The sequence below is a fragment of the Scyliorhinus torazame genome, chromosome 2 (genome assembly GCF_047496885.1).
Source record: "Scyliorhinus torazame isolate Kashiwa2021f chromosome 2, sScyTor2.1, whole genome shotgun sequence".
NCBI classification, from domain to species: Eukaryota; Metazoa; Chordata; class Chondrichthyes; order Carcharhiniformes; family Scyliorhinidae; genus Scyliorhinus; species Scyliorhinus torazame.
Window position 1 is genome coordinate 352,796,906 of NC_092708.1, and position 26,916 is coordinate 352,823,821.

The 26,916-nt window shown below is 46.9% G+C and overlaps 1 protein-coding gene across 1 annotated transcript in view; it reads left to right on the forward strand.

Annotated features, from left to right (window-relative positions):
• Nucleotides 1–26,916, forward strand: part of zc3h14 (zinc finger CCCH-type containing 14) — a 73,433-nt gene that overhangs the window by 36,866 nt on the left and 9,651 nt on the right. The window contains exons 11-13 of the mRNA XM_072491480.1: nucleotides 6,311–6,461; nucleotides 12,377–12,570; nucleotides 14,694–14,814. Coding sequence (XP_072347581.1) covers nucleotides 6,311–6,461; nucleotides 12,377–12,570; nucleotides 14,694–14,814 — 466 coding nt within the window. The remainder of the gene's footprint in view (nucleotides 1–6,310; nucleotides 6,462–12,376; nucleotides 12,571–14,693; nucleotides 14,815–26,916) is intronic.

Here is a 26,916-nt window from a genome sequence, read left to right on the forward strand (position 1 = left end):
CATATTTAGTTTATACCCCGAAAACTGGCCAAGTGCCCCCAGAATCCTCAGAATTTCTTCAATCCCGTCTAGTGGGCCGAAACATACAGGAGCAGGTCGTCTGCGTAAAGCAAGACTCTGTGTCCCGTTCCCCCCCCGTTCGTCCGTACGCTCGCAACAGGAGCCTAATACAACAACCTGACCCAGTCAATAAAGTCCTGCCCAAATCCAAACTGCCCCAGTACCTCCCACAGATATTCCCATTCCACCCGATCAAAAGCCTTCTCTGCGTCCATTGCGACCACTACCGCCACATCCCTACCTTCTCGGGGCATCATAATCACATTTAACAACCTTCTTGCGTTGGAACATAGAACATAGAAAATACAGCACAGAACAGGCCCTTTGGCCCACGATGTTGTGCCGAACCTTTGTCCTAGATTAATCATAGATTATCATTGAATTTACAGTGCAGAAGGAGGCCATTCGGCCCCTTGAGTCTGCACCGGCTCCTGGAAAGAGCACCATACCCAAACTCAACACCTCCACCCAACACCAAGGGCAATTTGGACATTAAGGGCAATTTATCATTGGCCAATTCACCTAACCCGCACATCTTTGGACTGTGGGAGGAAACCGGAGGAAACCCACGCAGACACGGGGAGGACGTGCAGACTCCGCACAGACAATGACCCAAGCCGGAATCGAACTTGGGACCATGGAGCTGTGAAGCAATTGCGCTATCCACAATGCTACCGTGCTGCCCTTAAGAACAAATAAATCTACACTATATAATTTTACCGTCATCCATGTACCTATCCAATAGCTGCTTGAAGGTCCCTAATGTTTCCGACTCAACTACTTCCACAGGCAGTGCATTCCATGCCCCCACTACTCTCTGGGTAAAGAACCTACCTCTGATATCCCTCCTATATCTTCCACCTTTCACCTTAAATTTATGTCCCCTTGTAATGGTGTGTTCCACCCGGGGAAAAAGTCTCTGACTGCCTACTCTATTCCCCTGATCATCTTATAAACCTCTATCAAGTCGCCCCTCATCCTTCTCCGCTCTAATGAGAAAAGGCCTAGCACCCTCAACCTTTCCTCGTAAGACCTACTCTCCATTCCAGGCAACATCCTGGTAAATCTTCTTTGCACCTTTTCCAGAGCTTCCACATCCTTCCTAAAATGAGGCGACCAGAACTGTACACAGTACTCCAAATGTGGCCTTACCAAAGTTTTGTACAGCTGCATCATCACCTCACGGCTCTTAAATTCAATCCCTCTGTTAATGAACGCGAGCACACCATAGGCCTTCTTCACAGCTCTATCCACTTGAGTGGCAACTTTCAAAGATGTATGAACATAGACCCCAAGATCTCTCTGCTCCTCCACATTGCCAAGAACTCTACCGTTAACCCTATATTCCGCATTCATATTTGTCCTTCCAAAATGGACAACCTCACACTTTTCAGGGTTAAACTCTATCTGCCACTTCTCAGCCCAGCTCTGCATCCTATCTATGTCTCTTTGCAGCCGACAACAGCCCTCCTTACTATCCACAACTCCACCAATCTTCGTATTGTCTGCAAATTTACTGACCCACCCTTCAACTCCCTCATCCAAGTCATTAATGAAAATCACAAACAGCAGAGGACCCAGAACTGATCCCTGCGGTACGCCACTGGTAACTGGGATCCAGGCTGAATATTTGCCATCCACCACCACTCTCTGACTTCTATCGGTTAGCCAGTTCGTTATCCAACTGGCCAAATTTCCCACTATCCCATGCCTCCTTACTTTCTGCATAAGCCTACCATGGGGAACTTTATCAAATGCCTTACTAAAATCCATGTACACTACATCCACTGCTTTACCTTCATCCACATGCTTGGTCACCTCCTCAAAGAATTCAATAAGATTTGTAAGGCAAGACCTACCCCTCACAAATCCGTGCTGACTATCCCTAATCAAGCAGTGTCTTTCCAGATGCTCAGAAATCCTATCCTTCAGTACCCTTTCCATTACTTTGCCTACCAACTGCCTGCCCTTAACAAAGCCGGTCTGGTCCTCCCCAATCACGTACGGAACACAGTCTTCAATCCTAGAGGACAAGATTTTGGCCAACAGTTTGGCGTCAACATTTAGTAGGGATATTGACCTGTAGGACCCACATAGCTCCAGGTCCTTGTCCCGCTTCAGGATCAGCGAGATCGTGGCCTGTGACATCGTCGGAGGAAGCACCCCATGCTCCCTTGCCTCATTGAATGTCCTCATCAACAGCGGCCCCAATATCCAAGAGAATTTTTTATAAAACTCCACTGGGTACCCGTCCGGTTGCGGGGCTTTACCCGACTGCATGGCCTTCAGTCCCTCTGCTATTTCCTCCAACCCGATCGGGGCCCCCAGCCCTTCTACCAACCCCCTGTCCACCTTCTGGAAATTCAGCCCCCCTAAAAAGTGCCTCATCCCCTCCGGCCCAGCTGGGGGTTCCGACTCACGACCTACTGTAAAACTCCTTGAACACCTTATTAACCCCTGCTGAATCTCTGAGCAGGTTCCTGTCCTTTACTTTCCCTATCTTCATGCTGCCTCCCTCTTTCTAAGCTGCTCCGCAAGCATTCTGCTGGCATTCTCCCCATGTTCATAGATCGCCTTCCTCAGCTGCTCCACCGCCCTCCCTGTAGTTAGCAATCCAAACTCCGCCTGTAGCCTCTGTCGTTCCCTTAGAAACCCTGCCTCTGGGGTCTCCGCATACCTCCTGTCGACCTGCAATATCTCCTTTATCAGTCAGTCTGTCTCTGCTCTGTCTGCCTTCTCCCTATGGGCCCGTATCGAGATCAGCTCCCCTCTAATCACTGCCTTCAATGCCTCCCAGACCACCACCGCCGAAACTTCACCGTGTCGGTGACTTCCAGGTAGTTCTGAATACATTTCCTCAGCCGCCTGCACACCTCTTCATCAGCTAAAAGTCCCACGTCCAGCCTCCAGTGCGGGTGCTGGCTACTCTCCTTGCTAACCTATAGGTCAACTCAGTGCGGGGCATGATCTGATATTGTAATCGCCGAATACCCTGTGTCCACTACCCCCGTCAGTCGAGCCCTGTTCAAAATAAAAAAATCAATCCGGGAGTACACTTTATGCACACGTGAGTAGAAAGAGAATTCCTTCACTCGGCTGCCTAAATCTCCATGGGTCCCCCCCCACCCCCACCTGCTCCGTAAACCCCTTTAGCTCCTTTGCCATTTCTGGCACCCTGCCCGTCCTTGAGCTCGACCTGTCTAACCCAGGGTCGATAATTGTTAAAGTTCCCCCCATTGACCAACTTATGCAAATCCAGGTCCGGGATCTTCCCCAACATCCTCTCTATAAACTCCACATCATCCCAATTTAGCATGTACACATTCACTAGTACAACCGGCAACCCCTCCAGCTTCCCACATCCGCAACTATTCTTCCCGCCTCAAATACCACTCGCTTATTAATCAGGATCGCGACCCCTCTTCGAGTCCAGCCCCAAGTGAAAAACCTGTCCGATCCATCCCTTCCTTAATCTAATCTGATCAGCTACTCTAAGGTGCATCTCCTGTAACATTAGCACGTCTGCCTTCAGACCCTTCAAATGCATGAACACGCGTGCCCTCTTAACTGGCCCATGTAGCCCTCTCACATTCCATTTGATCAGCCTAGTTAGGGTGCTCATCGCCCCCTCCCTTCGCCGATCAGCCATCACCTTTCTTGGGCCAGTCTCCAGCCCATGCCCCTGCATCCGCCGGCCCACTCCCAGGCAGCCTCCGCCCCTGACCTCCTTTCTATCCCACAGCAAACGTGCCTCCCCCATCAGCAGAACATCTCCCTCCCCCCACCCCTCTAGTAACAGCACCATGTAAACCAATCCCTTCAACAGGCATAACATCTGCTCACCCCCCACTGCGCTTCCATGAGCAAGCCTGCCCAGCTAGCTTGCTGACCCCCGCCCATGGCGCCAGACATTCTCCCACCTATTGTCGTCTCCCCCCCCCCCCCCCCCCCCCCCCGGCTCGGAGACACATATTCAAAGGAAAAGCAATCCCAACACAATTGCCCGAAAAACCCCACGAAAAACAAAGAAAAGATCAAACAAAAGATCCAACATCTAACAAACACACCTCTCCCCCATCAGTGCAAGTGTAAACTTTAACTCACTCAGCTCTGCAACAGGCCCCAAATCAATACAGAAAGCATTACAGATAACATCCAAAAAAACAAACTTTTCTAACATGAGCACTGCAGCAAAGTTCAAAGACCTCAGTCCGCCACCAGTCCTAGCAAAGTCCATCGCTTCCTCGGGTGACTCAAAATAAAAATGTTGCTCCTCATACGTGATCCAAAGGCTGGCCGGATACAGCAGTCTAAACTTCACCTTTTTCTTAAAAAGGGTTGACTTTATCTGATTGAACCCCACTCTTCTCCTGGCTACATCCCCGCACTCACCTTGATAGATCCGCAGGATACTGTTCTCCCATTTACAACTCCACGTCTGCCTGGCCCACAGTAAAATACGCTCCTTGTCCAAGTACCTGTGGAATCTCACCACCATTGCCCTCGGCGGGGGTGGGGTGGGGTCGTCCCACTCGCGGCTTCCTCGTGAGCGCTCTGTGAGCCCTGTCCACCTCCAAGGGTCGGGTGAACATCCCATCCCCCAGCAACTTCTCGAACATGCCCGCTATGTATGCCCTAGTGTCCGCTCCTTCGGACCCCTCCGGGAGACCGACGATTCTCAAGTTCTGCCGGAGGGACCTATTCTCTAGGTCCTCCACCTTCTCCAGGAGCCTTTTCTGCTGGTCTCTCAGCATCCCCACCTCCAACTCCACAGAAATTTGATGTTTCTCCTGCTCAGCCAGCACCTTCTTTCTGGATTGCCCGATCCCTCGGCATCCAATCTAAGTTCCAGCCACGCAATCGATTCTTTAATCGGGTCCAAGCATTCCTGTTTCTGCTTGGCGAAGCAGGACTCCGGCCATCCGCCATGCTTTCTCCGGCTGCAACTTCAGCCCAAGCCTTCTCTGTTCGTCTATTTCTTCCTTTGCGAGCACTTCTAGTCCGCCTCTCCATGCACTGATGTAGGAATCCACTCCACACTTGCCTCCACCATCAATTTACCGAATCAAGTTTGATAAAAAATCGGGGGAAAAGGTACAAAGGTCCGACCCAAGTGGGAGCCACTAAATGTGCGACTCTATTCCTTCATAGCCGCCACCGGAAGTCAAATGGCAGCAGTATTTTGAAATGCTTTCCATCCTTCATTGTATTTGTAACCTTTGCAATCTTAGATTGTCAATTTTTTTTTTCTTTTGTTGATTCCTCTTCTCTTCCCTCCATCCTTCAAAGTAGGGACTGTAGTGAGGGTATGTCTGTTGCCTAAGAGCCTGAAGCCCTCTCAACTTAGTGATTGTCATCACTCCTTTTTCCCCTGTCATTTATCTCTGACGCTGGGTTGCCTGGTCCCCTTTCCTCGTGGCTACACATTCAGCAAATTACTCTTGCTTTCCAGAACTCTGTCCCAAAATTAAATTTCCTTCTTTTCTTCCCTCCTAAGATTTCTTTTAAACTTTAATCTTCAACTTCCTCCTTTATCATTTTCCCCTTTTTCTCTGATGCGTCTATCATTTTTCTCATCAGTGTGTGAAGTGATTTATGGTGCGTGCTGGAGAAGTATACCTTGTTGAAATAATCCATTTTGAAATCTTCCACTTGAAGTTGTGGGACAATTTATTTTTCTTCCAGGCATGATAAAATGCCAATTTCTCACTACACATGGTGCTGTAGTTCAACAGAATGTGCCATATTGTTCTTCTGTGCGTTAGTTTAAATCACTAAAATGGTATTAATGTACTAAGAAATGTGAGATTGAACTTTTTTGGTCGTCAAGACTATGTTAAAAACAACCTTTTAGCCTTTAACCATGTAAAAATAAACCTGAAATGATTATTTTGTCACATTGTAGACCAGCAATTTTCATATATTGTACATTTGTCATTTGTTTGGTGATGTCAATACTACTCATCTCCTCAATTCGTTTACAGACAACCAGGCAGGCAATTATTGCCAAATCTGTGTTCTAAAGTAGCCGCTAAGAAATATGAGAGCGCAGTGCATGTGTGATTTTACCCAACTCCGCATATGGCTTGATTGAGACCCCAGAAAGTGGGAATAAAGCCTGCACCAAACTTTTTAAATAACACTTTGGAGCTTCAGTGTCCTCTATTAGCTCACATATTTTATAGTGTCCAGATAGAGCATTTGATCTTTTTGCAAGATTATAGCATATAATAATTTATTGGTTTGACAGTGAAGTCCATAGAAGCAAGACCAGGTGGTGACACACGATCATTTATCTTGAAGAAGCCTGTATTAGAAGGAGTGGAACCACAACTCCAGGGAAAAGTTGCAGTTTACATGGAAGGTGTATCAGCAGAACAGGATCGCGTGGTGCAGGCCAAGTGAGTAGCCCTTTCGTGTTTTGCTGGGTTTACGTGGTATCTAGGCAGGATTGCATTTTCATTATGTTTAATTGTATGTTTTGGAATGCAACTGGTGTTTCATAAACTACAGCCAAAGTTTTAAAATTATTCCTTCAATATTATGATTAAAATGCTTGTCAAGATAGAATCCTAGTCTATTGCTCCTTTCTTTTCCACACCGCCATCACATCCCTTTTGAAGTCCTCAATGCTCTGACGTACCTACCAGGGTAGAAACCACTCAATAGTTCAAAATATCTGCTGCAGCATCCTGACAGTCCAGTTGGGCAGGGTTGCATTCTCAGTGTCATGTTTAGCACTGCATAGGTGAGTTTAACTATCTCAAAAACAGCAAATCTGCCAGTTCTACATTTCTTATTTCCCTCTCCACCCCTACTCAATCTGCATACGTTGTCCACAGTTACCACTCCTTATGTACCAAGTGCTTATTTCATCTAGGAACTACACAGACTGAGTTGCAGCTTCACTTAATCTGAAAGATCTTAATATTAACCTCCAGCAGTAAAGGATCAAAACCAGCTGCTCAAAGTCCGGGCAATTATGCTGATGTCTGCCCAACAACCTAAGTGGGAAGCATTGCCCCGGCTGCCTTTATCCACCCCTGAACATATGATGCACTGACAAATACAGAGACCCCCAAGTGAAATGGAAGACTTTTCCCCTCTTTCCCCCCCCCCCATCTCACACACTTTCCCCCCTCCTCTCACACACTCTTTCCCCCCCCCTCTCACACTTCCCCCCCCCCCTCACACGCTTCCCCCCCCCTCACACGCTTCCCCCCCCTCTCACACGCTTCCCCCCCCTCTCACACGCTTCCCCCCCCTCTCACACGCTTCCCCCCCCCCCTCTCACACGCTTCCCCCCCCTCACACGCTTCCCCCCCTCTCACACGCTTCCCCCTCTCTCACACGCTTCCCCCTCTCTCACACGCTTCCCCCTCTCTCACGCGCTTCCCCCTCTCTCACACGCTTCCCCCTCTCTCACACGCTGCCCCCTCTCTCGCGCGCTTCCCCCTCTCTCGCGCGCTTCCCCCTCTCTCGCCCGCTTCCCCCTCTCTCGCCCGCTTCCCCCTCTCTCGCCCGCTTCCCCCTCTCTCGCCCGCTTCCCCCTCTCTCGCCCGCTTCCCCCTCTCTCGCCCGCTTCCCCCTCTCTCGCCCGCTTCCCCCTCTCTCGCCCGCTTCCCCCTCTCTCGCCCGCTTCCCCCTCTCTCGCCCGCTTCCCCCTCTCTCGCCCGCTTCCCCCTCTCTCGCCCGCTTCCCCCTCTCTCGCCCGCTTCCCCCTCTCTCGCCCGCTTCCCCCTCTCTCGCCCGCTTCCCCCTCTCTCGCCCGCTTCCCCCTCTCTCGCCTGCTTCCCCCTCTCTCGCCCGCTTCCCCCTCTCTCGCCCGCTTCCCCCTCTCTCGCCCGCTTCCCCCTCTCTCGCCCGCTTCCCCCTCTCTCGCCCGCTTCCCCCTCTCTCGCCCGCTTCCCCCTCTCTCGCCCGCTTCCCCCTCTCTCGCCCGCTTCCCCCTCTCTCGCCCGCTTCCCCCTCTCTCGCCCGCTTCCCCCTCTCTCGCCCGCTTCCCCCTCTCTCGCCCGCTTCCCCCTCTCTCGCCCGCTGCCCCCTCTCTCGCCCGCTTCCCCCTCTCTCGCCCGCTTCCCCCTCTCTCGCCCGCTTCCCCCTCTCTCGCCCGCTTCCCCCTCTCTCGCCCGCTTCCCCCTCTCTCGCCCGCTTCCCCCTCTCTCGCCCGCTTCCCCCTCTCTCGCCCGCTTCCCCCTCTCTCGGCCGCTTCCCCCTCTCTCGGCCGCTTCCCCCTCTCTCGGCCGCTTCCCCCTCTCTCGGCCGCTTCCCCCTCTCTCGGCCGCTTCCCCCTCTCTCGCCCGCTTCCCCCTCTCTCGCCCGCTTCCCCCTCTCTCGCCCGCTTCCCCCTCTCTCGCCCGCTTCCCCCTCTCTCGCCCGCTTCCCCCTCTCTCGCCCGCTTCCCCCTCTCTCGCCCGCTTCCCCCTCTCTCGCCCGCTTCCCCCTCTCTCGCCCGCTTCCCCCTCTCTCGCCCGCTTCCCCCTCTCTCGCCCGCTTCCCCCTCTCTCGCCCGCTTCCCCCTCTCTCGCCCGCTTCCCCCTCTCTCGCCCGCTTCCCCCTCTCTCGCCCGCTTCCCCCTCTCTCGCCCGCTTCCCCCTCTCTCGCCCGCTTCCCCCTCTCTCGCCCGCTTCCCCCTCTCTCGCCCGCTTCCCCCTCTCTCGCCCGCTTCCCCCTCTCTCGCCCGCTTCCCCCTCTCTCGCCCGCTTCCCCCTCTCTCGCCCGCTTCCCCCTCTCACACTCATGCCCACAGACGCAAAGACATGACCTACCAGGGTGATATCTCTCTGGACTTGGACTGCTAGAGCACAGTCAGACTCATTGCTGTAACCACAGCTTTCAAATACATTATAAAAAATAGTTGGTGAGGTGGACCATCTTGCAGTCCTACCATACCAAATCTCAGATCTCAAAAAGTCTTGAGGCCTACTAATGTGGACTAGTCTTGCAAGTTTGCACAAAGTGACTAAAACAATTCCAGTGTTCAAAGGCGGCCAGAGAAAGTGGACCTTCCTGCTCTATCCCAATGGAAGTAACCTGATGAGAATTCTAATGTCTGCCCTGGAAAGATCCAAAAGATGTGCAATGTAACCACCTAAATGTAACATTCACAAGTGAGCTGGAAACCATGTCTGCAAAAACAGGGCTATGACAAATACTGAAAACCCCAGATAATGCCAAGTGGATGCTGCAATATGCATGCGAGAAAGGCAGACCAGTATCTATCTTGTAACATACACCCTCAAATTCTTGCGATTCTGAGTGGATCCAGAACTTGAGAGTCACACAACACTGGCTTCCATGCTGATGGGCCTGCTTTTTAGTTAGCAGTTGTTGTGAGAAAAGTTTCTTGCCAACATTGACAGTTCTTACACTGGAGCAAGAACCAAGTGTTCTTTGTGCCTGTAATGCTAGGTTCTCACCATTTCCACGAACCTTTTCCCTGAACTTCAAAAGTGCAAAGCCTCTTTGGCAGTATCCAGTTACTCACTGAAGAGGAAATATTGAATAAAGTAAGGTGAAGTCAGCATAGTCCCAGATGACCATAGGCAGCCCTTTGAGGGGGCGAGTTGGCTGGTGGTGATTTAATCTGAGGATCACCATACCTCAGGCGAAGGGCAAGGTTGAGAAGGTGATCCTTCATAAATTCATGAATAATCGAATAAATTATTAAATAGAGCTGGTCTGACTCTCCGAATTACAACATCCTTCCTCCACCGCGCCCCATTGATTTCCCAGAGATGGATGCGGTTTCCTGATTGTCAGAAATTTACCTCACTCAACGTGCCCGTATCCCAGCATTTCGCAATTCTAACTTGAGAGCACAAAAAGGAAATCCTGCGAGCCACAGGAAACTCTCAATGTTCTCACAGATACCTGAGCATTCTGGAGATCACCAATGCAACACAAGCCACATTCTATGCGCACTTTAGAGAAAAGGACGTCCAGTCCCAGGCCCCTCTTACCAACGTGCCAACATAAAAGAATTAACCTGCCTGAATCACTCGAAAGACAAAAATGATAATCCTCTTAAACCCCCTCCAAACAGCTCTCCCGCACACCCCACCCAACTCTGTGTCGAAGATTAGACTGTCAAGCTGCTGGTGAAAATTACAATATAGAACGCGATACTGCTCCTTTAAGATGGAAGTTTTTGCCACTTGTATGCTCAGTCAAACTGCTTGATGGGTGCATTGAATGAAAGCTCTTTTATCATAATAGGACCCGACCCAACTAACCTTATTTCTCAAAGCTAATGCAAAGTATAAAAGTACCAATTCGTTCCATCTATAGTTCCATTTGGGAGTCACCTTAACTAATGTCCTAAACTGTCTGTAAATGTTAAATCATAAGATATGATGTTATTCACAGGAACAAGCCTTTATATTAAGTTAAACCAAAATCACTTTTAAGTCAAATATGTACAAGTCCCAAAATGTTATCTGTGGGGAGCAAAATACAGCTATTCGGCTATAATGCACTTCACACACTTGAAAATCAGATGAAGATTTTTGGAGTTTGAAACAAGGCCTTTATTTCGAGCTATAGTATGTGCTTCAGTGCTCCAACTAGTGGCGCACACTAGAGAGCTCTGATTCAAGGAGTAATTACACCTTTTGATTATACTTTTCGGTTCAATTACAAGAAATGAGCAAATATCAATCTAAGGTTTACACTTATCCTAAGATTATCAGTATCCAATCCTAACTAACTGTTTCAATAACTTCACTTTCCCACAGAAGGATCTGAACAATTACAGAATATCTACACTTGCCTAATTACGATATCCAATGGATACAAATACACGTACACATTGCTACACTATCAATACACACGCATGTAGGGCGGCACAGTGGTTAGCATTGCTACCTCATGGTGCCGAGGCCCCAGGTTCGATCCCGGCTCTGGGTCACTGTCCGTGTGCAGTTTGCACATTCTCCCCGTGTTTGCGTGGGTTTCGCCCCCACAACCCAAAGATGTGTAGGGTAGGTCGACTGGCCACATTAAATTGCCCCTTAATTTTAAAAAATGAATTGCGTACACTAAATGTATTTTTAAAAATACACACGCATGTCCAGAATCCTTGAGTATCTGGCTCCCTGCAGAGTGTGAGTTATTGTCCTCTTTCGAACCCATTTGCCATCTTGAGCTGTTATCTGGTCAGCAGTGTGGTTAAGGCCCTCCAGTGCCATTAAAGAAGCCCATTCTCCAGTGTCTCTGCTGCTACGTGACTGCTAGTCTAGCAACCGTACAACTACATAAAATATAGCTGCGGATATGATCAAACCTGTATCAGTGCTATTAAACTAATTCCGATATAATGTCTAAAACTACATTATCAGACTTGCTTTGTTTCATTCTTCCCATTCCGCAGGAATGTTCTAGTCTATATATGGAACGGCATCTTCCTCCCTCTTTCCTGTCTTTCCATTCAACTAATTGTCTATCCAAAATCCCTTTCGTTCTTCAGAACATATTTGATTACACATCAAACTTGTGTATATATCTAGATTATGTACATGTTCATTTCACAGGAGACCATCTTTCCTATAATATCTGTGAACACTGGAGAGAAATTTAAAACTAATTTCACTATGTTCTTCTTTCTCCAAAGCCCTGTATCATCCTCCTTTGTATTTGTAACAAGATTCCAGACCATGGACGGGATTCTCCGCCGGCGGGATGCTGCGTTTTGCCGGCACCTGGGGGTTTCCCGATGGTGTGGGGTTGCCCCACAATGGGAAACCTCATTGGCCAGCTGGCGTAACGGAGCATCCCGCTGGCGTGGTGAGGCAGAAATGCGGCGGGGCAGAGCATCCCGCCCATATCTCTGGGCACGTGGCTATCCACAACCTGCCTTTCTGTCCCCTAACTATAGATTTGTATGGCTGCATTTCTTTTGAACATCATGTACCTTAACTTTCAGAACTTATAAAGTACCTTTTCAAAATATATATATGCAATGTTGTTCTATTCCATAATCTGATCTCCATAAAAAATTCCATTCATTATACCTGACCTCATCTTTAAAAATCCTTACTGATTGTCTTTCTCTGATTAGCTTTTTTTAGGCATCCACAAGAAGAATAAGAGTCTCTAGTGGTTATGTTCATCAGGTGTAAAATTGCTTAAGCAATGAATCATTTAGCTGTTAAAACATCTTCCCCACAGGAATTCTTCAGCTGCTCTACAAAAACATTTTTGTTATACCTATATTGAATCATATTTTTGTTCCAGTGTGTCTTGCAGAATATATCATTTTTGAAAAGCTCAATTAACCCTATTATTAATTATTGTGTTTTTAAAATTTCTTTGGTAGAGATCAACATGACTCTGAGGAATCAAGTCCTAAATTTATTGTGACATTGGATGGTATTCCGAGTCCCCCTGGATATAGTTCAGAACAAGACGAGGAGACTGAGCCAATGGAGCAAGGTGGTCTTTTGCAAGAGGCTGGAAGAAAATACAGATTATCGATACAGAACATTGCTCAGCCACTGAGGGAGGCTGATGGTAATTGTCTAATTATTGAGCGGGCACCAATTTAAGATAATTGACAAAAGAAACCAAAGCAATACGAGATAAATCTTTTTTTTTTAAATTAAGGGGCAATTCACCTACCCTGCACATCTTTGGGTTGTAGGGGTGAGACCCATTCAGACATGGGGAGAATTTGCAAATTCTACATGGGCAGTGACCCGGGGCAGGGGTCGAACCCAGGTCTTCGACGGCGTGAGGCAGCAGTGCTAACCACTGTGCTGCCCCCAAGAAAAATCTTTTGCCTGAGGGTGTAGTGGAGGCAGGTTCAATTGAAGCATTCAAAAGGGAATTAGACTGTTATCTGAAAAGGAAGAATGTGCACGGTTACAGGGAGAAAGTGGGCGAATGACACTAAGTGATTTGCTAATTCGGAGAGCTGGTGCAGACATGATGGGCCAACTGGTCGCCTCCTCTATAACAATTGAGACTGGTTTTTAGAATTATTTTTAAAAGAACATGGAAATCCAGACTAAGGAGATGCCGTTACACTCATCAGGTCTGTTTCATTTTCATAACCCACAAAACCTGTTAATTCAATGCCTTTACTAATTTATTTCCTTTCCTTTACCTCCTGAAGGAGAAACAATGCTTTAATAGCTCTATTACGCTTGAGCTTCCTTAACTAATATTAATTTTGCTCCATTTTAAAAAGTTTATTGATCCTGAATTAATTTTCTTCCCTGGAAATCTGAATTATGCAAAAGAAATGCTGCCAGTGAAAAGTGTTAGCAGCAGAGTTTTAGATTAAGTTTATGCGAAATAAGGTCAGTCAGGAGAACACTGGCGTAGGAGGTAACAGAAGCAAGGATGGGGCTTTGAACAGAAAATGGGTGATGGCAAAGAGTTCTGCAGATGAGAGTAGATGACCCTTGTGATGAAGAAATCAGAAGCTCAACTCTGCTCATTTTGGAAGCTGAGGTTGCAACAGTCTGGTTTAGCCTGAGACAATGGCTGGGGAGTGAGATGGAATTGTTAGCAAGAGTATAGGTAAATTCTGTCTCCCAGTGTTTGGCTGGAGCCCGTTGCTGCTTATCTACAAACAGCCTGACAACACCGAGGAAATGGAGAGATAAAGATTGGCTGTCTCAACACGCACAATTACATGTCTGCAGATGTTGTGAACGGGCAACATGTAGATAAGGACATCCATGGATTGATCTTTGCGGTACTTGGTGGGGTTGTGGATGAGGTGATAGAAGAAACAATTAAAGGAGAAACTCCACCTCCAATTAGTTAGGTAATTTCATTAGTTAGTGAAATCGAACAGAGGCCGTCTGGATAATGGAAGAGACGTATTGTAGGAAAATGGTATGGTTGATCTTGTTGAGTGCTGCAGAGAGGAGGAATCATTCATTACAGGAAAGAACTAACATTTATGGTCAGGGTTATTGCAGCCCTGTGGCAGGACAGAAACCTGATCGGATTGGTTCAAACAGGGGGTGATGGTTTGCAAGGACAGAGAAGTTGAGTGTAGATTTATTAAATTGCCAGGGTCGGAATCAGGAAAAGAATTTGGATGGTAAAAGAAAATCATGACCAGGGATCAGGCAGTGCATCTTGTGTACAAAGTGGAGTTGGGAAAAGCATGTGGGGTGATTGTCAAGGTACTAGAAAGGGAGGACTAGGGTAGCTAGAATTTGTGGTTAGCGTTTTGATTACTGGGCATAGGGAATCAACTGAATGGATAGTTTTGATATAAGAGACTGGGTTTCAGTTTTGCTTTCCAGGTTGTGTAGGTGACTGGCAGGGGAGCACAAGGCCTGAGTCCAAATTTGGTGATGACAACCAGTTTTGATCAATCTGTTGGATTTTAAAAAGTGATAATTGGGGACAGGGGGAAAACAAATAAGAAGGAAAACAGTAAAGACTTGTTATGTTAACTTTTAAATCTGATTTCAGTCTGAATCATTAAAAATAATCTAACTATGAAGACTTGCTTGGAAAATCCTTTTGGAAAACCTTGTCTTTAGTTAACAAGTCATCAGATATAGATTGACGGAATGCATTAATGCTTAAATAAAAATCTAGTGTTGGAATGTATTCATTCAATGGGAGCTAAATATATTAAATCATGTTCTCTTCATTTGCTTCCTTAGAAGAGATTGATGGCAGCAACTTTCAAGTGAAGCGGCAGAAGGTTCTAGAGCGATGCAAGTACTGGCCTGCATGTAAAAATGGTGATGAATGTATGTATCATCATCCTGTAGCTTCATGCAAGTGAGTACCTCTTTAAGAAAAAGCCCACAGTACTTTTTTTTAATATTCTATGACAAATCCAGATTCTCTATTTAACTATCATTGGATGTTTCTTTCAGTCTTCAGTTTTGAGTATTAATTAAATGTAAGCTAGAAATTAGTTATGTTTCCGTGATGGAATATGCTTATTTTTATTAACTGAACACTCTTTGAAGAGGACTATAAATGTAAGAAAAAAACTAAAAATGTAAGAAAAAAAATCAAGGGATCTAATGTTACTTTACCTGGCTTTGATTTTGTTATTGTTTTAATTTGATTAACATAAGAATTTTTCAACAAATTTAACAATGACTCCAGATAAATTACAGTAAATTTGGCTGAGTTAATGACCTTTAAATGTGGAGCTGTTCACAGTTGTGATTCGAGGGCTAATCTCAAAATAAAACATGAACTTGACAAGAACTTCCTTGTGGACAGTTTTGATGCTGACTCTGATTCGCCACTGCAAAACTCTTGGTACTTGGGTGTACATTAAGGACATGAATTGAAAAATAAATGGATGTCTCAAGTGGGAAAATGTTGTTTGAATATAGTATTAGTTTATTTGGACACTAGTTGCTAAGTGATTAATGTATTTTTTCATATACTGCAACAATCTCAAACTAAATTTATATAGCATCTTTAATGTAACAAAGGTGCTTCATGTGAGCATTATAAAACAATTTATGATACAAGCCACTTAAGGCCATAAGGTAGGATGAGAAAAATTTTGGTCCAAGAGTTGTAAAGGAGGAAAGTGAGGTAGAAAGGCATGCAGGTGTCTGGAGGTTGTTCCAGAGCCTAGACAACTGGGAAGGCGGCCACCAATTCTGAAGTAATTTAAAATCAGGGATGCTCAAATAAGAGCAGTGCAGATATCGGAAAGTCGGGACTGTAGAAGATTACAGAGACTGGAAGGGACCGAGGTGGGATTTGAAAACAAGATTGAGAATTTTAAAATCACGGCATTGCGTAACCGGGAACAAATGTAAGTCAGCAAACACCGAGATAATAGGGGAACCGGACTTGCTGCGAGTTGGCAGTAGCAGATGAACTAACAGGGTGCGGGATTCCGGTGGCGTTATGTAGTGGGAAGATGTGTGCAAGATGGCACCCACTAGAGTTCTGCACTTTTAGTTCTTCTCGCTTAGCTCCAGGGGATATTTTCATTTAAAAACCCACCTATTTACACCTTGGCTATAGAATTTTACAAACACTGGCGGGTTGTAACTGGGGACCTTTGTAAATCGATGGAAGAAGCCTTGGTTCCCATTCCTTTGGCGTTGGATAGGACCAATAAATGGTAAAGTTGTATGGAGGTAACCCTTGCCAGGCATAGCGACCAGATAGCCTCTCTGGAAGCGGAGATGCCTCTGACGGTTGATGCGAAAAAAGTGCTGAAGGGCAAGATGGATGATTTGAAGAGTCGCTCCAGGAAGCAAAACATCCGAATTGTGGGGCTGCCAGAGGGGATGGAAGGCCCAACTCCCACAGAGTATTTTGTGGAGATGTTTGGGAAAATGGTGCGGGAGGGTGGACTCACTTCCCCTCCCAAGCCGGACCGAACCCACTGTTCACTCTGGCTGAAGCCCTGTCCCAGCGAACCACTGCGAGCAGTAATCATGATGTTTCACAGAGCGGGTCTTGGGATGAGTGAGGGAGCATCGCGATTACAAATGGGAAGGCCATGCCATCAGGTTTTACCAAGATGTGAGAGTGGAGTTTGCGAAGAAGTGGGCAGCGTTCAACAGTGCCAAGGCCACCTTGCACAAAAGTCGAATCTGGTTTGGGATGGTGTACCCAGCGAGGCTAAGAGTGATTTTTGAGGGAAAATATTTTTTGGATGCGCTGGTAGGCAGATTCCTGTACAAAGAAGCATGGGCTGGGCACGAGATGGTTGAGGTTTTCGGATATTGTGATGGGCATGTTGATATTTGGAATTGTTGGGTTCCTTGTTCATGTTTGCATTTTTACTGTTTTTGTTGGGGTTGAATGTTTTACAAGTTGGGCTTGGTTCTGGGGTTTGGTTTTTATGTGGGTTTTTGTTCTAACTGTTGTGAAAATGCATGGCTCCCTGTTGGCGTACTATGTTTTAAGGGGTTTTTATACTTTGTGTTTTGTTCTTCTGTAAGCATTTTTTCTTCACTCTGGGTGGGAGCTGCTCTGTTAGCCGAAAGTTAGCTAACTGGAGCGGCACCTTGGGGTTGACTGCAGCTCATTTTAGTAATGTTTTAGTTAACAAACTTGGTATTCTTGTTCTGTTTGGGGTTAGGTTTAGGATGAGTAGGTTTTAGTTGTTTATGTTCGCCTTGCTGTTTTCCGTATGCGTATTTGGGTGCAGTTACGGATATTTAAACTTGTCTGCGGCACTTGGCTGAGCACTGCAAATTCAGACTCTTTCTGAGGTGTTGAGGGACTGGCTCGTGTGGTATCAATAATACGGCCACACACAGGAAGCTGTTAGCGGAAACCACATTGGATTTAAAGTGGGCCATTGAGCTTTCCCTCTCTTCTGCGAACGCAAGGAGAAGAGTGGACAGGAATGCAGAGGCCCATTGATTATGGTGTGCATAGTTTGGGCTGCCTTACCTCTTGGACTCTCTATCAGTCATGGGACGGTGCTCTTGAGGCCAGAATTCCTCCGACAGAGCAGCTCCCAAGGCAGGTTCCTGGCAGAGTTTGATTGTGGGGCGCTGCCGCAGCCTGGTGGGATATTTCGTCCAAGGATAATGTTGAGAGCTGGTCCCCATGCCACCACTGTGGCCAAGGGTCTCATGAGGGTCAAGGCCGCCTGTTGTGGCACAGGGCATGCCGTCCGCGATAACTGCCGAGGTGACCCCAGACCAGGGCCTTGCACGTGGACACCCCAGAGGACGGTATCTGATGCAATTGAACTGCCTCTTGGCTTTGAGGGTTGTGCTGATCGGATTACGTTGCTGGTTAATGGACACCCAGTGCCGATGGAGATGGACACTGGGGCTGCTGTCTCCATTGTAGACCTCAGTACGTTACAACAACTTTGTATGGGGATCATGTCGCTGATCTTGCGAGATACCAAGGCAAGGTTGGCCACCTATATGGGGAACCATTAAAAACTATGGGGACCACCGTGATGACTAGAGTCTAGGATATTTGCCACTACTAATACACATCGGGATTTGTTTGAATACGTCCCCTTCCATTTGGGGTTTCATCTGTCTACCCGATATTTTAGTGAGTGATGGAAGACATCTTGCATGGCCTGTTGAAAGTGACCATCTATTTGGACGCTGTTCTTGTCACTGGTTCCACGGAGGAGCTCATGGTGATCCCTCAGGAATTTCTCTGCCGTTTTGCCCACACTGCACTTCGGTCTGGTGCCCATATGTGTTTTCCCTGCCAAATTACCAGGTGGACAGTGATGGGCTGCACCCAGTCAAAGATGAAGTTTGTGCTATAAGAGTGTCGTTCTGGGGTGTATATATACACCGTAGAACGACACTGATCTCTGGTCACTTTTAAGCATAGTTAATTATTATGGCAGGTTTATCGCCAACCTGGCCCCTCTATTGGTACCCCTGCATCTGTTATTGCCAAAGGGCCAGGAGTGGTGCTGGGGCGTTTCTCCGGGCCAGGCATTCGCGGCCGTGAAGAGGCGTCTATCTTCAAAGCAACTCCTGACGCATTATGACCCTTCAGGTCTCTACTTTTAACTTGTCATGCTTCTCCTTGGCATCGAGCGGTGCTGACCCAAGAGTGCGATGACTGCACGGAAAGCCCCATCGTGTTCGTCTCCAGGACACTGGAGCACGTTGAGGCCTGTTATGTACAGATCGAGAAGGAAGGTCTTGCTGTGAAGTTCAGTATTAAGAAATTGCATCAGTATGTATATGAACGGCATTTTGTTATCATGACAGGCCACTAGCCATTGCTCAGCCTCTTTTGGGAGAACAAGAGCATCCCACCAATTGTGTCGGTCAGGATCCAGTGTGGGCGCTCCTGCTTGCGACACAGTACATTTTGCAACACTGCCCGGCACCAAGATTGCCCATGCGGACGGCCTCGGCCTTCTGCCTTTCTTTGCGAGTGCCGCATTCCCACCTGTTGCGGATGAGGTGATTGTGACGTTGAATTTTATGGACGCCTTTCTGGTGATGGCTGATCCGGTACCTGCGTGGACCCAGTGGGACCCGGCATTGGTGAAGCATTACCTTCTGCTACTCGACAGTGATAAAAATGAAGCCCTTCCAGTGACTCTGCGGCCCATCACTCAAAAGTTCTCCGCGCTTACTTTTGTGGATGGCGTGACATTGTGGGCTGCTCGAGTGGTCATTCTCCACAGGGTCAGGAAGCCCTGTTGCATGACTTACACACTGGCCACTTGAGCATTGATGAAAATGCTTTCTATGTTGCTGTTGGATAATCCCTCTTGGTGGAAATGGCTGACTCCGGGTCGGGGAGGGTGGGGCACAATTTGTTTGGTCACCTGGAATGTCTGGGTTGAATGACCAAAGAGTTTAAATGCTGATGTGGTGTTTCTGTAAGAGACTCACTTGCGGGTCAGAGACCAGACAAGGTTGCAGAGGGGTTGATGGGGCAAGTTTTTAATTCTGGCTTGGATGGTAGTGGCTGGAGCGCGGCAATTTTAACAATAATAGGGTGCAGTTTTCTGCCGCTAAGATCTTGGCTGGCCCCAATGATAGTCATGTTATTGTCTGTTGATCTTTGGTGGATACCTTGGTGGTTCTGGTTAATGTCTATGCTCCAAACTGGGACGATAAGCATTTTATTAATTTTTTAAAAAAATGTATTTTATTACAAACATGTATCAGAACAGGTTACAGCGAACAAACACCCCGGGAAACATGCTTCCCTACAATCAACTATACAGTGTCCCCTCCCACCCCCGCGGCGATCAGCCCCTCAAACACGGTCACAAACATCCCCCACCTTTACAAACCGCCCTGAAGAACCCCTTAACTCATACTTTATCTTCTCTAATCGCAGGAAGTCGTACAGGTCACCCCGGTAACCCCGCCACTTGTTAGCGATGCCGACCGCCACTCCAGCAAAATTCGCCGCTGTGCAATCGAGAGGCGAAGGCCAAGACATCGGCCTTCTCTCTTCTCTGAGACCCCAAATATCGCCACCAAAGGATCCTCCACCTCCTCCACTATCCTGGGTAAGGTTGCGAACACTCCCGCCCAGAATCTTCCAATTTTTCGCAACCCCAAAGCATGTGCGTGTGATTCGCTGGCCCCCGCCCACACCTCTCGCACTCATCTGCTATCCCCTGAAAGAACTCACTCATTCTCCCCAGAGTCGTATGCACCCTGTGCACCACCTTAAACTGTATCAGGCTCAGCCTTGCACATGAGGAGGTCCCATTTACCCTATGCAGTGCCTCACTCCATGCTCCCCAATTGATCTCCCCTCCCAATTCCACTTCCCATTTCTCTTTGATCTTCACCACCCGCTCGCCTCCCTGCTCCCCCAGACACTTGTATATATCCCCAATTCTTCTCTCCCCATCCACATCCGGGCGCATCAGTCGCTCCAGCAGGGTGTATCCCAGCAACCTAGGGAACCCCCTCCAGACGTTTCGCGCAAAGTCTCTCACCTGCAGATACCTGAACTCTCTTCCCCCTCGGCAGCTCTACCCTCCCTTACCTCCAAGGATTTTATTAATAAGCTGTTGGCCTCCATTCCTGATTTGGATTCACATCAGGTGGTGATGTAAACTGTCTTCTGGACCCCAGGCTGGATCGGTCCAGGCACAAATCTCTGACTCCATCAGGGGTGGCCAGAACGTTGTTGTTTTTCATGGAACATATGGGGGGGGGGGGGGGGGGGGTTGCAGATCCATGGTGTTTTTGTACCCAGGTGATGAAAGATTTTTCTTTCTTCTCCCATATGCACCAGGTTTGCTCACGTTTTGACTTGTAGTGGATAGGTTTCTCTTCCCTTTTTTGAAGGTGATGGGTTATTTGCTGATTTCAGAACACGTTGGGTGGCTCAGTGGTTAGCACTGCTGCCTCATCAGGTGCTGGCGACCTGGGTTCGATCCCGTCCCTGGGTCAATGTATGTGTGGAGTTTGCACATTCTCCCTGTGTTTGAATGGGTCTCACCCCCACAACCCAAAGATGTGCAGGGTAGGTGGAATGGCCTCGCTAAATTGCCCCTTAAATGGAAAAAAAATTTAAGTGGTTACTCTAAATGTATATTTAAAAAAGTGATTTCAGACCTTGCCCAATTTTGGCACTAGAATCTGGTCCCTCTCAATGTCCCCTACGGAGATTGGATACAGCACCATTAGTAGACAAAGTCTCTGTGAATGCATGTCACCTGGGAATATATTACATTTAGAAAGAGTGAGTTTCCTGAATCCTTTTATTTGATGTTTGTATTTAAACTGTTGGGGGTTGGTGGGAGGGAGGAATTGTTGGCCAGGGGATTGACATTGTATTTGTTACCGTTGATTGTTTGTTGGTGGGTGTAAATTTGGATGAAAATGTGAAAAAGGAGAATAAAAATATTTGTGCAAAAAAAAAAAGTCTATCTCCCCTTCTATGCTGTGGGAAATCCTTCAGGTGGTCATTGAGGGAGATGATTTCCTACAAAGTGCACATGGCTTAGACAGTGAGGGCAGAGCGGCAGAGGTTGGTGGACTCCATTCTTGACCTCCAGTACTCACTTGGCCCAACCCTGGAGTTGTTGACAAGTGGGAAAAAGCTGCAAACACCATTTGAATTATTATCAACGGATAAGGTGGTGGACCAGGTGCGACATTCGAGGGGTATATCTTATGAATACGGGAGAAGGTTAGTCGACTCTTGGCTCACCAGCTGAGATGGCAGGCGGCTTCCCGGGAGATTGTACAGGTACGGGACTCGAGTCACAGCCTGGTTTCCAGCCCGCCTCAGGCCAGTGTGGTTTTTCAGTTTTATTGGGATCTTTATAGATCGGAACCACTGGCAGAGAGTGGGGCCAGAGCTGATTTTTGGATGGATTATCCATCCCAGCTGTGGAGGGGAAGAGGCCTAAAGAGTTGAATCCCCTTTGGGCCCAGAGGAACTTCTGAAATGCATTGGGCTGATGCAGAAGGGTAAAGCACCTGGCCCTGATGGCTTCCCCATTGAGTTTTATAACACGTTTGTGGAGCAGTTGGCACCTCTAATTTTAGATGTGTTTTACAACAACTTATCCCAGGATTCGTTGCACTCGGCACTCCTGCAAGCCTCTATTTCCTTGATCCTTAAGAAAGACGAGGATCCTACAGAGTTTGGGGTGTACCGACCTATTTCACTTTTAAATGCGGACGCTACGTTACTTGCCAAAGTGCTGGCACTGTGTGCCAGAGGTGATCTCGGAATACCAGACAGGCTTCGTTAAGGGTTGGCAATTGTCAGTCAATATATGTCGTCTACTAAATGTTGTCCTCCCCCCTCGGTGACCGAACCGGAGGTGATTGTTTCCCTAGATGGTGAAAAGGTGTTTGATAGGGTGGAGTGGGAATATCTCTTTGAGATTCTTGGGAGGTTTGGATTTGGACAAAAGTTTATATCCTGGATTTGTTTATTGTGTAGGGCCCCAATTGCTAGTGCTTTAAATTCTGACTACTTTCCGCTGAATAGGGGCACGAGGCAGGGATGTCCATCGCCTCCGCTTCTGATTGCTCTGGCAATTGAACTGCTAAAAGTGTGATGTGATAAAATTTGGAAGGAGAAATTTGACAAGGGAGTATTCGATGAACAGCATGACTCTGGGATGTTCCGAGGGACCGTGCCTTGTTTGTCCGTAGATCTTTAAAGGCAATATCAATCAAGGCATAGATTACAAAAGCAGGGAGGTCATGTTGGAGTTGTATAGAACTTTGTTGAGGCCGCAGCTGGAGTACTGTGTTAAATTCTGTCCGCCACATTATAGGAAGGATGTGCAGAGAAGACTGATGGGTGACCTGATCGAGGTGTACAAGGTTATGAAGGGCATGGACAGGGTGGATAGTGAGCAGCTGTTCCCCTTGGTTGAAGGGTCAGTCAATACGGGGACACAAGTTCAAGGTGAGGGGCACGAGGTTTAGTGAGGATGTGAGGAAAAACATTTTTACCCTGAGGGTGGTGATGGTCTGGAATGCACTCCTGGGAGTGGTAGAGGTGGTTTATCTCTCATCCTTTTTAAAAAGTACCTGGGTGGATGGCATGTGGCACAGTGGTTAGCACTGGGGCTGCTGCACTGAGGACCTGGATTCGAATCCCGGCCCTGGGTCACTGTCTGTGTGGAGTTTGCACATTCTCCCCATGTCTGCGTAGGTTTCAGCCCCACAACGCAAAGATGTGCTGGTTAGGAGGATTGGCCACGCTAAATTGGCCCTTAATTGGGGAAAAAAAATAATTGGGCACTCTAAATTTATAAAGAAAAAGTACCTGGATGAGCACTTGGCACATCATAACATTCAAGGCTATGGGCCAAAAGCCGGCGAATGGGATTAGGATGGTGGGCCAGGTGTTTTTCATGTGTCGGTGCTGACTCGATGGGCTGAAGGGCCTCTTCAGCACTGTATTTTTGGTATGATTGCCATAGTGCTGAGATCTTACAGTAAGTGGGGAGGGATGGAGCATATGGTGTCCTTGTATGTGGATGACCTTTTTTAATATTAGGGACCCAGTATCCACTACGGATGAGGTGATGAAGCTGCTTTTGGGAGCTTTGGCTCCTTCTTTGGATATAAGTTGAATTTGGATAAGAGCACGTGCTTCCTGGTTAACCCTTCAGGGTGGGGGGCCTAACTGGAGGTGTTACCTTTTCCCCTTGCCAGATCTAGCTTTTGTTACCTGGGAGTCCGGGTTGCCCACAATTGGGCCTCCCTTCATAAATTAAATTATACTAGTCTGGTCAATGGGGTCAAATCTAACTTGCAGAACTGGGACTACGACTCTGAGGACCCAGGTTTGAATCCCGGTCCTGGGTCACTGTCCGTGTGGAGTTTGCACATTCTCCCTGTGTCTGCGTGGGTTTCACCCCCACAACCCAAAGATGTGCAGGTTGGGTGGATTGGCCACGCTAAATTGGCCCTTAATTGGGGGAAAAAAAATTGGCTCTAAATTTATGTTTAAAAAAAATCTCATTTACAGAAATGGGATAACCTCCCCTGTCCTTGGTGGGCAGGGTTCAGACTATTAAGCTGAATGTGCTCCCAGGATTTTTATTTAATTTTCAATATCTCCCCACTTTTCTCCCCAAGTCCTTCTTTGTCAAAATTTAAAAATAGGTGGGATGACCCCAAGGATCTATAGGGCGTTCCTCCAGAGAGATAGGCAATCAGGAGGCTTGGCTTTACTCAATTTATTATTTTACTATTGGGCAGCCAATATTTAGAAGGTACTGGGGTGGTTCAGTGAGCCGGGTTCCATATAGGGGTAAATGGAGGCGAGTTTCTGTAAGGGTTCTAGCCTTGGTACATTAGCCATTCTCTCCAGCAAGATTTTCTTTAAATCCTATCAGTGGAGTCGGCTCCGTTGAATGAGGTAAAGTGAAATGGGAGGGTGAATTGGGTCCCATTCTGGATGATGAGGTATGAAGCGAGGCCCTTCACAGGGTTAATTCCACATCCTCGTGCTTGGCTTGGTCTGATTCAATTTAAGGTGGTGCAGAGGGCTCATCTGACCAGGGTGAGGATGAGCGGATTCTCCTCTGGGGTGGAGGACAGGTGTGAGCGTTCAGTGGGGCCGTCTAACCATACTTGTATGTTCTGCTGTTGTCTCAAGTTAGTAAGCTTTTGAATTCCGGCCATGTTAGAGATACTTAATGTAGATCTGGAGCCATGTCCGCTGGTGCCATTTTGGGGTTTCAGACTCGCCGGTGCTGCAGATGGGGGAGAAGGCGAATGTCCTCGCCTTTGCTTCGTTAATAGCCCGGAGACGGGTTCTGCTTGGATGGTGATCTCCTACTTTGCCCAGTGCCTCGGGTTGGTTGGGTGACCTCATGTCGTTCTTACATTTGGAGAATGTCAAGTACTCCATCAGGGGGTCAGGAGAAGGGTTCTACCTAAGATGGCAGCCATTCATTTCATTTTTTAAAGAGCTAGTCACCATCAGTTGTTGCAGTTTAGTTTATTTGTGCTTTTGCTTTTTGTGTTCTTTGAGATTGTAACTTGGGTTAATTGTTTTATATTATTTTGCTTATAATGAAAAATTTTCAATAAGTATTTTAATTTAGAAACTGAAATGGTGTGAAGTTGGGTGATAATATGGAGGTGGAAATAGTGTTAAAATAGTGAAAAACCGCCGTCTTAATGATACACAAATATGAGATCTGAAGCGCATCTTGGGACCCGATGCGATACCAAGTTTGCAAACAGACTGGCTTAATCTTAAACTGTTGCGAGTGGGAGGGGTGGAGTCAATAGGTAGAAAATAGAGGCTTAGTGTGGTAATTGAAAATATTGGCTTCAGTCTTCCCAATATTTCTCAAATTCTGCTCATCCAATACTGTTGGATAAGTAGTCCGATAATTTAATAACATTGGAGGAGTTGAAAGGTGATGTGAGATAAAGCTGTGTGTCACCAGTGTACATGTGAAAACTAATGTTTCCGGATGATTTCACCGAAGGACAGTATGTAAATCAGTAATAGGATAGGGCCATGGTAGTATTGGAGGCACCAGAGGTAAATGGTATGGGAGCAGGAAGGGAAGCCGTTGCAAGTGATTCTCTGGCTGTGATTAAATAAGTAAGAATGAAACCAGGTGAGCAGTCCCACCCAGCTGGATGACACTGGAAGAGGATCGTTTGATTAGCTTTTAAGTCTAGCTAACAATTCAAGGCAGTAATTCACTGTTGACGATATTGCTCTGACCATTTGTATGGACACACAAAACTGTTGAAGCAGTTGCCGTCCCCTTACAATGTAAAATTTTCCTCTGCAGGGCCAGTTTTGTATTGATGTAGCAGCAGTGTAAGCAGACAAAATGGCCATGTATGTAATCAGCCACTGATGTCTGTCTTCATTTTATTTGTCGGTGTACAGATGGAAATGTTGTATTTTTACATGAATGCCTTTCGGTTACTTGAATGTCACCAATTGTTAAAGATTTTTAAAAAATGATTCATGGGATTTGGATATTGCTGGCTAGGCCAAAATGTATTGCCCGTCCCTGTTTGCCCTGCAGAAGGTGGTGGTGGTGAGCTGTCTTTTTGGACTGCTGCAGTCTGTGTGCTATCGGTACACCACACAGCGTGTTAGGGAGTTCTAGGATTTTGAACTGGCGACAAGAGTTTTAATTGGACTGTTTACAGAGAGCTGATATTAAAGTATAATTTAGAGCTGTTGGTCAGTATTTCCTATGGTATTGGGTATCTTATTTCTTTTCCCAATTTAGGGGGAATTTAGTGTGGTCAATCCACCTGCCCTGTACATCTTTGGGTTGTGGGGGGTAAGACCCACGCAGACATACGGGGAGGTATCCTATTTTAAAGCTATAACATTGTCACTATTAACTGATCCTATTCCCAGTGTAGGTAAAATCATCCAATAAACTATTGTCTGTTATGGCTCTAAATCGAGGGCAAATATGCTGTTTGCTGACATTAGTCTCTCCAAAGGTCATGCACCATCCAGACAAGAGCCTCCCTCACTAACCCTTTGCCAGATTTAAATACGGTATTAGGTGGGGTTCTTTAATCCCTTCTGTGAACTCTCCACCTTATTCAGATCAATTACAGATTTATTGGAGCTTGTTTGGCACACACTGTAAAGAAGTTAACTCAGTTGCTGGATGCCAGGAGCAGATTATACTAGAATAATGTGTCTAGTATAATTTGGTCCTAAATATTTGCGTTATTATGCCATGTTATTGAACGAACCCTTGCATTGCTTTTATGCTGCTGCTCACTTAGTTCAGATTCCAAATGTTTAAGGGCTGACTCTGTGTTTATAATCTGCCTCCCTCCTCCCAGCAGCAGATTCTTAAACTCTCAAAGTAACTCAGTCTACAATTTTGCTGTCAAGTTAAGGGAATCAGATTTGGTGGTATAAACACTAGTAGCAGTCTTATTGGATGTCAGGCTCCCAGGTTCAAAATGAAATGACTGCCTGTATAAAAGTGCA